The sequence below is a fragment of the Lepidochelys kempii genome, chromosome 10 (assembly GCF_965140285.1).
Source record: "Lepidochelys kempii isolate rLepKem1 chromosome 10, rLepKem1.hap1, whole genome shotgun sequence".
Classification (NCBI taxonomy): domain Eukaryota; kingdom Metazoa; phylum Chordata; order Testudines; family Cheloniidae; genus Lepidochelys; species Lepidochelys kempii.
Genome location: NC_136389.1, coordinates 1,822,841 through 1,836,620, shown reverse-complemented (window position 1 = coordinate 1,836,620; position 13,780 = coordinate 1,822,841). Strand labels below are relative to the sequence as shown.

Below are 13,780 nucleotides of genomic sequence, written 5' to 3'. Positions count from 1 at the left end.
CAAGAACACCTGCATGTTTTCTCTTTAGAGATGGATAACAAGTATAATTGTTACAGATATGTTACCGCACAGACTTCCCAATCAAGCCTACTTTATTCTACCGGTAAAAAGCATTGCAGAGGAAAACCTATTAAAAACAATAAAAGAACCTACAGACATGCTTTTAAGTGTACTAAGAACCCCAAGCCTTACATGGATTGTGGCAGGACAAATCCATCAGTACCCCTCCCTAAGAGAGTTCTTAGGGTTACCAGTTCATCACAGCTTCAGCTCAGAACAAGCACACTCATAACACGTTCAGTTCGCACGTTATACAGTTCAGGGGTCTTTGACCTGGCATTTCCAGAAGTAGGTAATTGGTACAAAGTGGGCCTCTCTCTTCAGAATGTATCTTCAAGAGGTTGGCATTCCCCTTACCTCCAAGTACTTCCTAGGAAATTCACTTCACACGTTGCAAAAAGATCTTTGATGGTCCTAGTACCTTTCAGAGATTGCATTAATCTTGTCTTCCTGCTAAAGAAGGTCCATACAATCTCATGACAGTAAATAAACACTTGCATTTCTAATACAGTGTACCCCAGAGGTATTAACCATAATTCAGTAAGGTGTAACTTAATTCATTGAAGCTCAGTCAGGATATTGTCAGTCTGCCACATCTCTCCTCCTGCGGAAGTGGGTGTGATGAGGGTGCTGACTGACTTCCGAGGGGAGCACGTTGAGTGAGTGCCTTGGTGGGGGTATTCCCTGGGTGGCAGCTGTGCTGTTACTTCTCTGTGTTACGTTTCACCTGTTCAGATAACAACCCTGCTAGCAAACTAGCAAACATCCTTCAAAAATCTGTAAGGCGTTGTCTGACCAGCATCCTACATAATTTTCCTCTTTAAACATATGGGACTGAGCTTTCACAAGCACCTTCTTGCCCTGCTACCCCAAACTCTTTGGATGGAAACTTGAGACCTAATTCTCCCACTGCTCGTGCAGTTTCTAGGGAGCATGTGTCATGTTCTGTGGGGCCCTAAGGGGTCAGTTGCTTCTGTTCTGGATTGAGGTTCCCCACTTCCCACCACCCAGGAATTTTACAAGCAGCCGTTCTTTGGACCACAGAGAGAAATAGTTCTGCAGTGGCTGTCAACAATGCGCTGCTTTGAACAGGAAAAGTCAAGCCGAGGGAATGTCTTCAAACCTCCCCCATAGCCAGATTCCTTTCTCTGCCCCACCTCCCCTGAAGTTGGGCTCCAGGACTCTGGTGGCCCCACCTCAGCTCCTCTGGGTGCAGGTGATGGAGTATTGATCTCCCACACCATTGGTTCCTTTTGTCCACCCCCCTAATCCCCAGTGAGTCAAGGTGAGCAGAATTCCCTCTCCCACCTGGCTCAGGATCCTTCACTATCCCCCCAGCAGCTGTCTTACCCTGTACTTGTGCATTTCCCACACTGGGGTAGGTATTGTAGATTTGTCAGTGCACCACAGCTGCCTCAGTCTCCCTCCTTTTGGCTGGAGACATTGCCATCATCAGGCTCTGTTCTGCCCCGGGGTCCCTTTTTAGGGGCTGGCAGAGAACTTTATTTCCTGATCTGCATTTTAGGGCGCAGTTAATTTCCCTTTAGGTCAGTAGGTCTTGTCCCTTCTCCTGAGCACCAAGCACTCACGCCTCGCCCTTCACTCTGCATGCTCTGGGGATGTAACCAGACTCCTCATGGACACTGGCAGTGGAAATGGGATGTCCCTTCCCCTAGTCAGCTATGCTATAGGCATTTTTGCCCTCTGCCTGTCCTTGCCTGTCTGAGACTAGCCGAGGACTTGTCTACACTACAAAGTTAAGTTGACTCACAGCCACCACAGTAATTAAAGCTCCTTCTTGTGCCTTCTGTTGGTGGTGCACGTCCTCCCCAGAATCACATCCAATCCACCAACTGAAGTAGGGCATTGTGGGACACAGACAGCCCTGTGCTCCCCTCCTCTCTCCTCCGATGCAGCCTGAACTGTCAGCTGGGCACAGGCTTACAGCTGGGCCCTTCCTTCTGCTCCGGTGCTGACAGTGTGAGCTCAGGCTGTCAGCCCCATTAATATGTAGGTCTCATTGACCATGGTCACCCAACAACTTGCTCCCCCTTTCCTTGCATAACTCCTTGTTTTAGTTGAAATCTCAGCATAGGTCATGTCCCTTTTGTTCTAAACTCCCTGAAACCTTCTCCTATACGTTTTGGGGGTCAGTTTAAACTTTTGTAACAAAGCTTGTTAACTGTCATCTTTATAGTCCTCGCTTCCCGTAAGGGTAAAGATATCCAAGGCCTTTGTCCCAGACAGCAGTGGAGCAAGGTACCTTACCATGTTCCTTCCCCCCACTTTATTCAGCTAGCGCCCCAGTTCAAAAGCATGTTGGAACACATCCCTATCATTCCCCTCCCTAAAGCGAGGGATACCACCCATCAGTACAGGTACTGGGGTCTGGTTCCACCTACTGGGCGACTGCTCCTCTGTTGCAGTCGCTCTGTCTGGAGCTGGTAGTGCTGCTGCTTGTCCCCTTCTCTCTCATACAGACACTGCTGCTCCCGCCCTGCAAACTGTTGGGTTTCCTGCTTCTCCTGCTCCAGCTGTTGAGCTGTCCACCACTCCTCTTGCAGTGGTGGGCTTGGTCTGGATGGCACATAGTTGCAGGGCTCTCCATCTGCTGAATCCTCCTCCAGCAGGCTGGAGGTTTTCTGCAAACCTGAACCATCATTCCTCAGCTGGTCATTAGGGTACAACAAATTGATTGATTTAGACAAATCCGCTCTGAAAGCATTTCTCTGCATAACTCAACCAGCCCATTTTTCTTCAGCTGTTCGTTTTCGCCAGTCTTTTTGCTATTTCTTTTCCCAAAATGACGACTGAGACACTTGTCTCTGTGCTTTTCCTTCTTCAGTACTTGCTTTTACCGCTGTTGGCACTCCTGCAATTCAGATTGTTACAGATCCCAAATACACTGTCATCACATGTGTTACAGTTCAGAGCACCTGCCTCTGTATTTCCCGTTAGTGGCACCGCAAGGGCACTCGCTCTCTGGCAACAGCTGGAGGGCTGGAAGCACAAGAGTGGGTGCAACTTTTGGGCTGCTAAAGGGACCGTGGCAGTTGTCCTGAACTCTGACACAAAGCTAAAATTTTGCTATGAAAATCAGATTGCTGGTGATGTTTCAGGAATAAACAAAATGTGCCCTTGGGGCCCCTGTTCTCTCCATGTCTGGGTAACTCTTATTCAAGTCAATAGGAGTAACTCAGATCCTGCAGGATGAAAGCACTGAGTTTCTCCTGTCTTCTTTGCAACAGCGGGTGCTAACATATGCTTCAGCCAGTTTGTGCATTTTCCAGCTGAACTGCATGCTGCTGGTGCACAGGCAGAGAAGGAGACCAAAAGAAGCTAGATTTGCTGGAGTTCTGTTGGCAATTTGGCAGATACAGATTTCACCAACTAGAGGAGGAAACATCTGAGAGTGGGATGTAGGAGAACAAAAGCAAAATTTTATATTTGAAAATGAGCAAGGGTTTTTTCGTTTACTCCTTCAAACAGTTCTCCTTCTATGTACAAACAAAATGACCTGCCCTAAAACTACAGGTGCCTATGCAACAATTGAACTGGGTTTCCAGTGTGAGATACTGGGGGTGTGTGTGTGTGTGTGTTTTATATCGTATCTCTGTTGTATAGAAATAATCACGTATGTAAAATAACTTTTTTATAGAATTAAAGTATTCGACAATGAATCTAATCTAAGTGACCCAATCTAGAAGCACTGATTTTACACTGACATGCTGTTCTAAATTAGAAGAAGACTTCTTGAGAGCATGTTGACACTCCCCTGTCAATGGAGGGCACAAGGATCCAATTGTAGAGGAAAACCATTTAAAATGCCTTCTCTCCCCTAATGTTCCAGGAATTCATGTGAACAATAACCTGAATAGCTTGAAATATGACACTGATCACCACAGAACAACATCTTATACACAAGGGGCGGTGAAGTCAGGGAAACAGGAAACCTCTACTCGCTCAGCAGCCAGTGACAAGATTGTATTGCTGATCTGCAACAGAGCATCTACCGGACAGCAGGGGAAAAGGTAAATGCCAGCTTCCAGGCTACACCTCTGGTTGTGGCCTCCATGGAAAGCCAGGATTCTCTGTTATAACTCTCCATGTACTGAGACGACAACATAGACACCTCTCTGGAGCCACAGTGTAAAGTCCGAACTCTTGTTGGGACCAGAGTGATGTGTGAAGACTTGTTGGCCCACTAAAAACGTATGTTCAGTGATGTAGCCATTGGGTTCATTTGAAACCATTAATAGTTGAGTCTGCAGTTAAATGGGCACAACTTCTGTGATTGCTAATGGGAACTGTGTGTGTCATAGGGAATTAGATCCCATCAGGTGGCCTGAAATCACCTCTGATGAGCCAGCCTGTCCTTTGAGGGTGGTGCAGTTCACACTCGTACCTGATGTGCCTCCCTGCCAAATGTCAAGGCTCTCTCTGCTCTTGCTGAGGTGCTCGAGTGGGAATGGGAAATATTTTATAATGAGAAGTTTATCCTCCTTCCTCGTCTTCGTAATTCAGCTTGAAAATTGGACTTTGTTGGTGGGAAGCTAGAACCAACTGACAAGGCCCTTTTGAATGTGACCTCTGAGGCAGTCTTAACATTTGTAATTTGTCCCTGTGTGCTCCAGGGTGTACCACTAAATGTTCACTCTCCCTTCCGCAAAATCCGTCTGGGCTTGATTGTGATCTCAATAGGTCTCCGAGGCCTGGGCGCCACTGAAGTCAGTGGAGGTGGGGTGAGGGTAGAATTGGGCCGTATGTGTTTTCCTGAGATGGTAACTGGAGTTAACGAGGAGAGGGTGAGCTTTGCCCTGGACTCTGCTGGGAGCAGAATTGGGCCAGTGCTGGCAATCTCATACAGTGTGTCCTCTTTATCTTTGAAACTCCAGGCTTTGGCAGGGTTGATGCTGTTCAGTGTCATGTTGTAGACATGCAGTGAGAAAAGGGAAAATAACAGGATCGTCCCTTCAAAAAGACTAATCTTTTAATGGTTTCTTAAAACGTTGCTCCCTTCGATAGGTTTGGCCAGCCCTTTGTGTTGCACCTGGAGAAAACAATTGTGTGGGATCTCCTTCAGAAGGAAATCCTGGAGAAGATGCAGAATATTCTGCGGCCCTCGGCCTGCATTCAGGTAAAATAGACTGACACTTCTGCTCCTGGAATTTCCACCTCTTCGTAGCTTGAAGCTGATGGAAAATCCAGTTGATTGGAAGTGGCGAAGGGGCTGTGTGTGTGGTGATGGAACATTCCTTACATGAAATATATACTGGGGGGTGGTGTGCTGTCTGAAGGTCAGCCTGCGTGTGCCGTTTGCTGAATTGCCCGCTTTTATTTACCACCTTGAAAACGTATAGGTGCTCGCCTGGGCAGGGGCTGAATGAAGTCAGCTCCCACGTAAAGGATTTCTGTCAAGAGCTCTATTCGCCATTCTGAGAGCAGCACGCGAGAAGAACTCTTGTCTTACGCTTCCTTCCATAACTGAAACCAGCTAACAGGAGACGTCTGCCTTTTACACCCCTTAAAACAGAGCCTTTCTGTCTAAACCGTAGAGCCACTAAATGTTTATGTCTCATACCTGGAATTTCCCCCCGATATAAAAAGCCTGGGTTTGGCAAAATTGGGATGAGCAGATGTCTGAAATTTGGTGTGTGACCCATTCTGGGGAGCACCAAAGGGATTGCCCTGGAGCTGGGCACCTCCAGCGGAGCAGAGGCAAGCGATAGAAATGCAGTGCCAAGGGGAGCAGGTGCACTAGAGTGCTCTGGGTGCCGTTTGGCTTCAGCCTGATGCGGGCCCTGCTTGTCTTTGGTCTTTGCACGAGGTGGATGGAGGAGCTGAGATCAGCTTAGATGGCAAGCCAGAGAATTTTCCTGTCCCCTTAGTACTTTGGCGATCTGCTTAGAACCCAAGCTGATCTTTCCAACTCTGTATTCCTGGGGAACTTTTGTCCCAGTGAGTCCTTTGTTTATAATTGTTTCAATGAGATGATTGCTCATTTTCCTCACACCCCCACTCAATAAGCCTCAAACTGTTCACAGTTTAAATTGCAAAAATCTGAGGCTTGAAGCTGTAATGAGTCATTTGTAAGATCAAACCGGTGCCAGCCTTTGTTTTGTAGTTCTGCCATTAACCTTCTTAATTGAGAAATCTCCCTTCGAAAAGACTTTGAAACATTAGTTGATGTTTTCATGGCTCCCACAAGCATGCTAGGTGGCTCTTAGAGTAGACATGTCTGTTGGAAAAGTCTGTGTAAGAACAAGCAGGTGAGGGGAGAGAGGAGACATTGCCTATCACTACGGAGGAGTTCCTGGTGATTCTCCCAAACCTCAGCTCTTTCAAGTGTCCCTGCGTTGGCTTCCAGGTGCAGGAACATCTACTCTTAGCACAGTAGCCACGAGAACTTAATCTACTTGTTTTCTCTTGTGAAACGCATACTCAGAGGGACAGATCCTGCCTTAGCACTTGCAGGGAGTGAACCAGCCTCTTAGAATAAATCTAACTTCAGTCATTCAACCAGTTAACATTTTTCCCTGTTTACCATAGGTGTGTCCATTCAGCTTGCGGGTGGTTAGTGTTGTGGGCATAACGTACCTATTACCTCAGGAGGAGCGACCCCTCTGCCACCCCACTGTGGAACGGTAAGCACGGCCTTGTCCCCCAGGGGGGCAGAGTGTTTCCCAGTTACTACCCACTTGTTCTAGTGTTGCAGTTGAGTATTGCTGCTTAGCCCTTAGGAGGCGGGTGCCTTACGTGTGGGAGCACAGACAGACTTTCTAAACCTGGATGGCCATGGATTATTTTATATTTGTTGTAAGAAAATTCCATTAGAAAACTCCTACTTGGTACTGTGTGGAGAAGGAGAGCAAGTGATTAGAAATAAATGGGGAGAGAAGATGAGAGAAGCTTTGAGAGGCAGGTGTGCGGCACTGGAGATGGTAACAGACAGCGTAAAATGACTGCAAGCCACATGGGCAGCAGATAGAATAGGCCAGGGGACCCTTGCCGTTGCTGCCAGACGCTTGGTTGTGGGGTTTGGCGGTGAAGTTTTTGCTTTATTATGCCCCATGCAGGTTGCGGGGCAGCTGAGGCGGCACATACCACCTCCGCAGCCGCCCTGGAACCTGCATGGGGCATATCAAAAGCATCTTGTAACAGACGCTTTTCCCCAGGCAGACTGGGTCCGGGGTGGGGAGGCACGGCATGGCTTCGGCCAGCCCGGGGCTCCTCCAGCCGAGGTGGGGGCACTCGGGACTTCAGCTGGCCTGGGGCTCTTCCAGCTGAGGCAGGGGCTCTTGGGGCTTAGGCTGTGGGGAGGGTGCAGGCAGAAGGGGCAGAGTTGGGGGTTAGCCTCCCCAAAGGGGGGCTCCGCCTGCTGCCCATCGCAAGCCATGTATAATGTACTGAGCAAGGGCTGTTCAGCTGTGCCAAGGATGGGACCATCTCTAGGAGCGAGAGGAATTCAACTTGCAGGCTGTTAACTGGCATTAAACGTGCTAGTGTCGAAGGAAAACAAGGAAGGGACTGTGGGCTCTAAAACGTCATCTCTAAAATTGGGTTTCTGCCCCCAGAGTGGAACATATTATAGTAATTCTGCCTTTCCCTAGTACTCCCATCCCACAATGCTTCAGGAACTTACTCAAGAACCACTTCACCCATCATTGCAATGTACACTCATCTAGGTGCTTAGATAATGTGTGAGCAGAGTCACATATGTAGCTAGAATAGATTGGAATACAAAACCATAGGAGCAGCGTGTGACATTACTGCATTATCCTTAAGACAGGGAATGAAGCAAGAAACTGTACCCAAGGGAATATGATGGCCAGCAATAAAATACTGAAGTGATGGGCATAATTAAGGTTAAGATTCTGTCATAGTTATTTTTAGTAAAAGTCAGGGACAGGTTGTGGGCAATAAACAAAAATTCACAGAAGCTTGTGACCTGTCCCTGACTTCTACTAAAAATACCCTGCGCAGGGGGTAGGGTAGGAGGGTGGGACGGATGGATAAATAGATCACTGCCAGGGGCTTGCAGCTGTTCCAGCTCCCTGCGGCATGGGCTGTCTGCTGCTGCCCCCCCCCAGGGGGGGGGCAATCCAGCTGGACCCAGGGGCTGCTCCTGCAGCAGGGCTGACTGCCGCTGCTCCAGCCCAAGCAATGCTGACCAAACCCCAGCCACTGCTTCAGCCCTGCTCCAGAAGGAGTCACGGAGATCCTGGAAAATCACGGAACCTGTGACCTCTGTGACAGAATCATATCCTTAGGCATAATGAAATACCACAGGTAGATCCCCAAATTGGAATTTGGCCAGCTCACTGGGGCAAAGTTTTGTGGGCACCACTCTTCTCTGTTACATACCATAGTACACTGAGTGGCTAGGGCCTCCAATTTTGGATGTGAGAAACCCTTTAAAATTCTTGTCAGTCTTGTCCATGGGACAGTCTTGATTACAGACAAAATCAGCCATTTTTCAAGGGAGAAAATGCTGGAATCCAACTGGCTAACAGAAAATCTGGTTCATGCTGTTTCTCTGGTCGCACATGTTGCTGGCTTCATAACTTGCTGTTTGAGTTGTTTTCTTTGCCCCATTTTGCACAGTGAGGTGTGTCTAGCACATGAATTGACAAGTAGTTTGTTTCTGGTATCATTTCCTTATTTGATTCCCTGCTGATAGCACAAAGGAAAATCCCCCAGCATATCTGGTCATTCTTGTGAATGGAGACTTTATGGATAAGCTGTTCTTGCTGGATTTTTTTTTTCTTTTGAGTACCGTGTCTGTATCGATGCAGCCGGTTAGCGGCAGTAGTAGCTAAGCTGAAAGACTTGCTTCTCTGATCTAGCTGAGTTCCTACTTCATAGGGCCCTCCTAGGTTAGCTCAGGGGGTGAAGGTGCGCACTGGGTATAGATATAGACACACATACACAGTACAGGGTGATTTGAGCTTTAGACTCAGTGCTGTTCTAACCCTACAATGTCTGCTTCTCTCTCCAGGGCACTGAAATCATGTGGACAGGGTGGAACTGCTCATGTGAAATTAGTGGTAGAATGGGACAAAGAGACTAAAGATTAGTAAGTATGATTGCATTAACTGCAGGGAAATATTTGCAAACAGCCTGGCATGATAGGAAATACAGCAAAATGTTAAATCCCATAAAATCTCCAGCTTCTGAAATGTTCAGGTGAAACTGTAGCTGTAAAGACAGGAGGATCTAAGCTACGGGAGCTTCTGTGTGGTGGGATCCCTACTTCTGTTTAGCCTGGATTCCGAAATATACGAGCTGGCTTCTCCATCACAAACCATTTGCTCCATGTGCACAGCTCCCATTCATGCCCGAGGGGTCTTAAGGGAAATTCATGGGGTGGCTTTTCTGCTATCTGGTCTAGACCCAAGGCTGAGTGAAAACTGCTTTCCTTTCTTTGAGTGAATTGCTGTAGAGCAGCCTCTTACCAAGGCTGGCTACCTATGGGATGGGACAGATCAAGCAAGCAATACTTCCAGCCTTGCAATGGCTCATCTGTAACGTTGGGATGTGTGTATTGTACAGCTGGTAAATGCCTTGTTTCCCTGATGCAGTTTGTTTGTGAACATGGAGGATGAGTACGTCCCAGACTCTGAAAGTGTCCGTCAGCAGAGGGAGCTTCATCACCAACCTCAGTCCTGCACTTTATCTCAGTGTTTCCAACTTTACACCAAAGAGGAACAGGTAGGAGTCCAGGGCCTGGCCTCTTTAAATATGGAGCGGGAAGTTCTGGAGGAGAATGGGATTCCATCATCTTCTCTGCTGCTTTAGTCACTTCCAGTGCTGCCTAGATTCACTAGTTTGCTGGAGTAGCTGTTCTGCAGACATGGACTCACTGGGGTGTCAGAGCCCCAGGTTCAAATCCTCCTCCCCCGCCTTGGCAGCGTCTGCCTTTTGAAGGGGTAATGCTTTCTGCAGATCTCCTTTACGATAGTCTGGAGACCGCGTGGGCTTCTCTTTCTTCTCACGGAACTATGCTATTGTGTGTTTCTAAGTCTCTGAGGCAGACCGGGAGGATTTTTTTCTCTTGCAGTGCAGGCTGCCTGTAACGCCTCTACAAGTGCACCTTGGAGCTACAGTGCTCAGTCTGAGCCACCATGCTCACAGGCCTCCTCAGCAAGCATGCTGACGGTTCCTTCACTCCAATGGTCTTGCCTCTTTCTCTTAGCACTCCCTGCTAGATGGAGACTATTAGGAAGGCTGGAGACTCCCCTCGTCTAGATCATGCTGTACTTAACCTTTTGTAGAAGAACTTCTTCAAGCTAGGGAACTTTAGAGGGAGAGACTGCTAGCTTGGTGTCAGGTGCTTTCAGAGAGCAGCCTTTTCATGGCTTCTGGGAGGGATGTTCTGTACATGATAAACATGGGGCTGTAAAGGAGGGTAACATGCAAATGTCACTTTCATGCATGCACATGTGATCTACATGCCTGTCCATGAAACGGGCTGGCACAGTCCAGAACGTTAAATTGGGTTCCCCATTTCTTGGGCAGGGGCTGTACGTACACATAGAAAGCAGCGTAGCCCCCAAACTAAGGTCAAGCTGCTCTGCGGTGGCTCAGAAGCATGAGTACCAACCTAAGGGCGGAGTGTTCGGAACCAGGGACCAACCCCAGACTGGCTGTGAGCTCTGTACGTAGATTTCACCAACCAACTGGCAAGTGTAAACTCCTCAGGCACCTAATCACAGAGTCATAGACAGTCCCCTTGGATACTCCCAATTCTGTCTTGCCACCCTGGTAAACTGACTTTTATGTTAGAACATCCCTTACACCAAGTATCACAGCAATATTCAGGACACTCCAGTCTCAAAGGACCAGTCACTTATCCCAGGTCACTTGCACTTTGGATCTCCCCCCAGAAACCACGCTTGTAGCCCATCCTATAATAAACTATCTAAAGATTTGTGTAGGAAAAGGATACAAGAGTTTTTTATAAGGTTAAAGCAGGAACATAGATACTCACAAATGAGTTAGTCTAAGTTTTAAAAGATAATAAAAGCTTCTATGATAAATAAGCTTTATATGACCTTTAGGGCTAAATCTGGCAGATCTTTTGCTTATGCCAAATAAGCCTTGCCCTCGAGTCCAAACAGCATAGAGATACAGTCCCTTCTTGTTAGGGGCTTTTATACCCATGGTCCCCTTCTGCTTTGAGCTGCAAACTGAGCTGATGGGAGGAATTCACTTGCAAGACTCTTCCTCATTGGATGTGGGGGGAGAGTAAACACCAGTCTTTTGTCCTTTGATTCATAGATTCATAGATATTTAGGTCAGAAGGGACCATTATGATCATCTAGTCTGACCTCCTGCACAATGCAGGCCACAGAACTTCACCCACCACTCCTAAAAAAGACCTCACACCTATATCTGTGCTATTGAAGTCCTCAAATTGTAGTTTGAAGACCTCAAGGAGCAGAGAATCCTCCAGCAAGTGACCCATGCCCCATGCTACAGAGGAAGGCGAAAAACCTCCAGGGCCTTCCAATCTGCCCTGGAGGAAAATTCCTTCCCGACCCCAAATATGGCGATCAGCTAAACCCTGAGCATATGGGCAAGATTCATCAGCCAGATACTACAGAAAATTCTTTCCCGGGTAACTTGGATCTTACCCCATCTAAAAACCCATCACAGGCCATTGGGCCTATTTACCATGAATATTTAATTACCAAAACCATGTTATCCCATCATACCATCTCCTCCATAAACTTATCGAGTTTAATCTTAAAGCAAGATAGATCTTTTGCCCCCACTACTTCCCTCGGAAGGCTATTCCAAAACTTCACTCCTCTGATGGTTAGAAACCTTCGTCTAATTTCTAATCTAAATTTCCTAGTGGCCAGTTTATATCCATTTGTTCTTGTGTCCACATTGGTACTGAGTTTAAATAATTCCTCTCCCTCTCTGGTATTTATCCCTCTGATATATTTATAGAGAGCAATCATATCTCCCCTCAACCTTCTTTTAGTTAGGCTAAACAAGCCAAGCTCCCTGAGTCTCCTTTCATAAGACAGGTTTCAGAGGAACAGCCGTGTTAGTCTGTATTCGCAAAAAGAAAAGGAGTACTTGTGGCACCTTAGAGACTAACCAATTTATTTGAGCATGAGCTTTCGTGAGCTACAGCTCACGAAAGCTCATGCTCAAATAAATTGGTTAGTCTCTAAGGTGCCACAAGTACTCCTTTTCTTTTTTCATAAGACAAGTTTTCCATTCCTCGGATCATCCTAGTAGCCCTTCTCTGTACCTGTTCCAGTTTGAATTCATCCTTCTTAAACATGGGAGACCAGAACTGCACACAGTATTCCAGGTGAGGTCTCACCAGTGCCTTATATAACGGTACTAAAACCTCCTTATCCCTACTGGAAATACCTCTCCTGATGCATCCCAAGACGACATTAGCTTTTTTCACAGCCATATCACATTGGCAGCTCATAGTCAACCTATGATATTTCACTCTAGCCCATCTGGCGCTGATGGGCCTTCTTGTCCAGCAGGATAGAACCCCTTCTGTGGGAGATCAGCATTTCGCTCACGAAAGCTTATGCTCAAATAAATTGGTTAGTCTCTAAGGTGCCACAAGTACTCCTTTTCTTTTTGCGAATACAGACTAACACGGCTGTTACTCTGAAACCTGACAATAAATAATGTTTCTCCTGTCTGGTAATTTGCACAGTTGCAAAGGCTTAGAATACAAATGTTCAAATATTACCTTACAGTATGGGATACAGATGTTATATGTGAGATTAATGCAGCGGCTCACAAGCATTCAATAAAGTTTTTCAACACAAAACACATCCTTGTAATTCCAATACCTATTTTAACAATACTAATACCCTGATGAGCCAGACTGACTTCAGCTGTGTATTTGTCTGTGATCCATTGAGCCATGAAGACCGTGGGCAAGAGTGTTCTCGCCCTCAGCAAAAAATGGCTTTCTCATACTGCCAGACCTGTCCATTTATTACGTGTGAGTGAGAGTGTGAGTGAGAGAGAACACGGAAGGGAGTGTTTGGAAGTAGAAGTAGGTGCTTTGCACAGCTGCACTGGCTGAAGTGTCTCCTGCATCCATCCCCTCCATGTTTATTATGCACCATCAATTTGGGGAGCTCCTCTGTGCTGCTGGAAGCCCCGGTTGGCCAGCATGCCAGCCAGACAGTGAAGGTATTTGGAGCCGGTGTCTGGAGGCACTGGGTCTGAGCGCATAAGTGAGCAATGGCTGTAGGTAAATGGTTTAATTGAGATGTTTGCCAGCTAACAGCTGCTAATGCTCCTTGTTCTTAGCTTGCTCCAGATGATGCATGGCGCTGCCCCCATTGCAAGCAGCTGCAGCAGGGGAGTATTACACTGAGCCTATGGACTTTACCTGATGTTCTCATCATACATCTAAAGAGGTTTAGACAGGTAAGAAACAGGTGCATGAAGTGGGAGACTCCAAAAGGAACACTGAAAAATGGGCTTTCAAACTACTGACCCTCTGAAGCTAGGCAGTTGATTAGCCCTTTGCCTTTCGGCTGCATTGCAATGGAATACTGCCCCCAAGTGGCCAATTGTGCTCACTAGAAGTATGAATATCCTAGATGGGCTTGTACTGACACCTGGAGTTGTGGTTCTTGTGCAAACCAAACACAACTGACACTGCGGTTCAAAGCCGCATTTACTGCGCACCGGAACATGTCGGCATTGCCTGCCATCCTGT

The 13,780-nt window shown here is 47.1% G+C and overlaps 1 protein-coding gene across 2 annotated transcripts in view; it reads left to right on the top strand.

Moving 5' to 3' along the window:
* USP31 (ubiquitin specific peptidase 31) overlaps positions 1-13,780 on the top strand; it is a 67,853-nt gene that overhangs the window by 39,324 nt on the left and 14,749 nt on the right. Inside the window, exons 7-12 of one of the 2 annotated variants that reach the window (XM_073361598.2) lie at positions 3,911-4,091; positions 5,086-5,197; positions 6,610-6,704; positions 9,059-9,136; positions 9,642-9,771; positions 13,366-13,485. In XM_073361598.2, coding sequence (XP_073217699.2) covers positions 3,911-4,091; positions 5,086-5,197; positions 6,610-6,704; positions 9,059-9,136; positions 9,642-9,771; positions 13,366-13,485 — 716 coding nt within the window. The remainder of the gene's footprint in view (positions 1-3,910; positions 4,092-5,085; positions 5,198-6,609; positions 6,705-9,058; positions 9,137-9,641; positions 9,772-13,365; positions 13,486-13,780) is intronic. The other variant, XM_073361599.2, reaches the window with a different exon arrangement.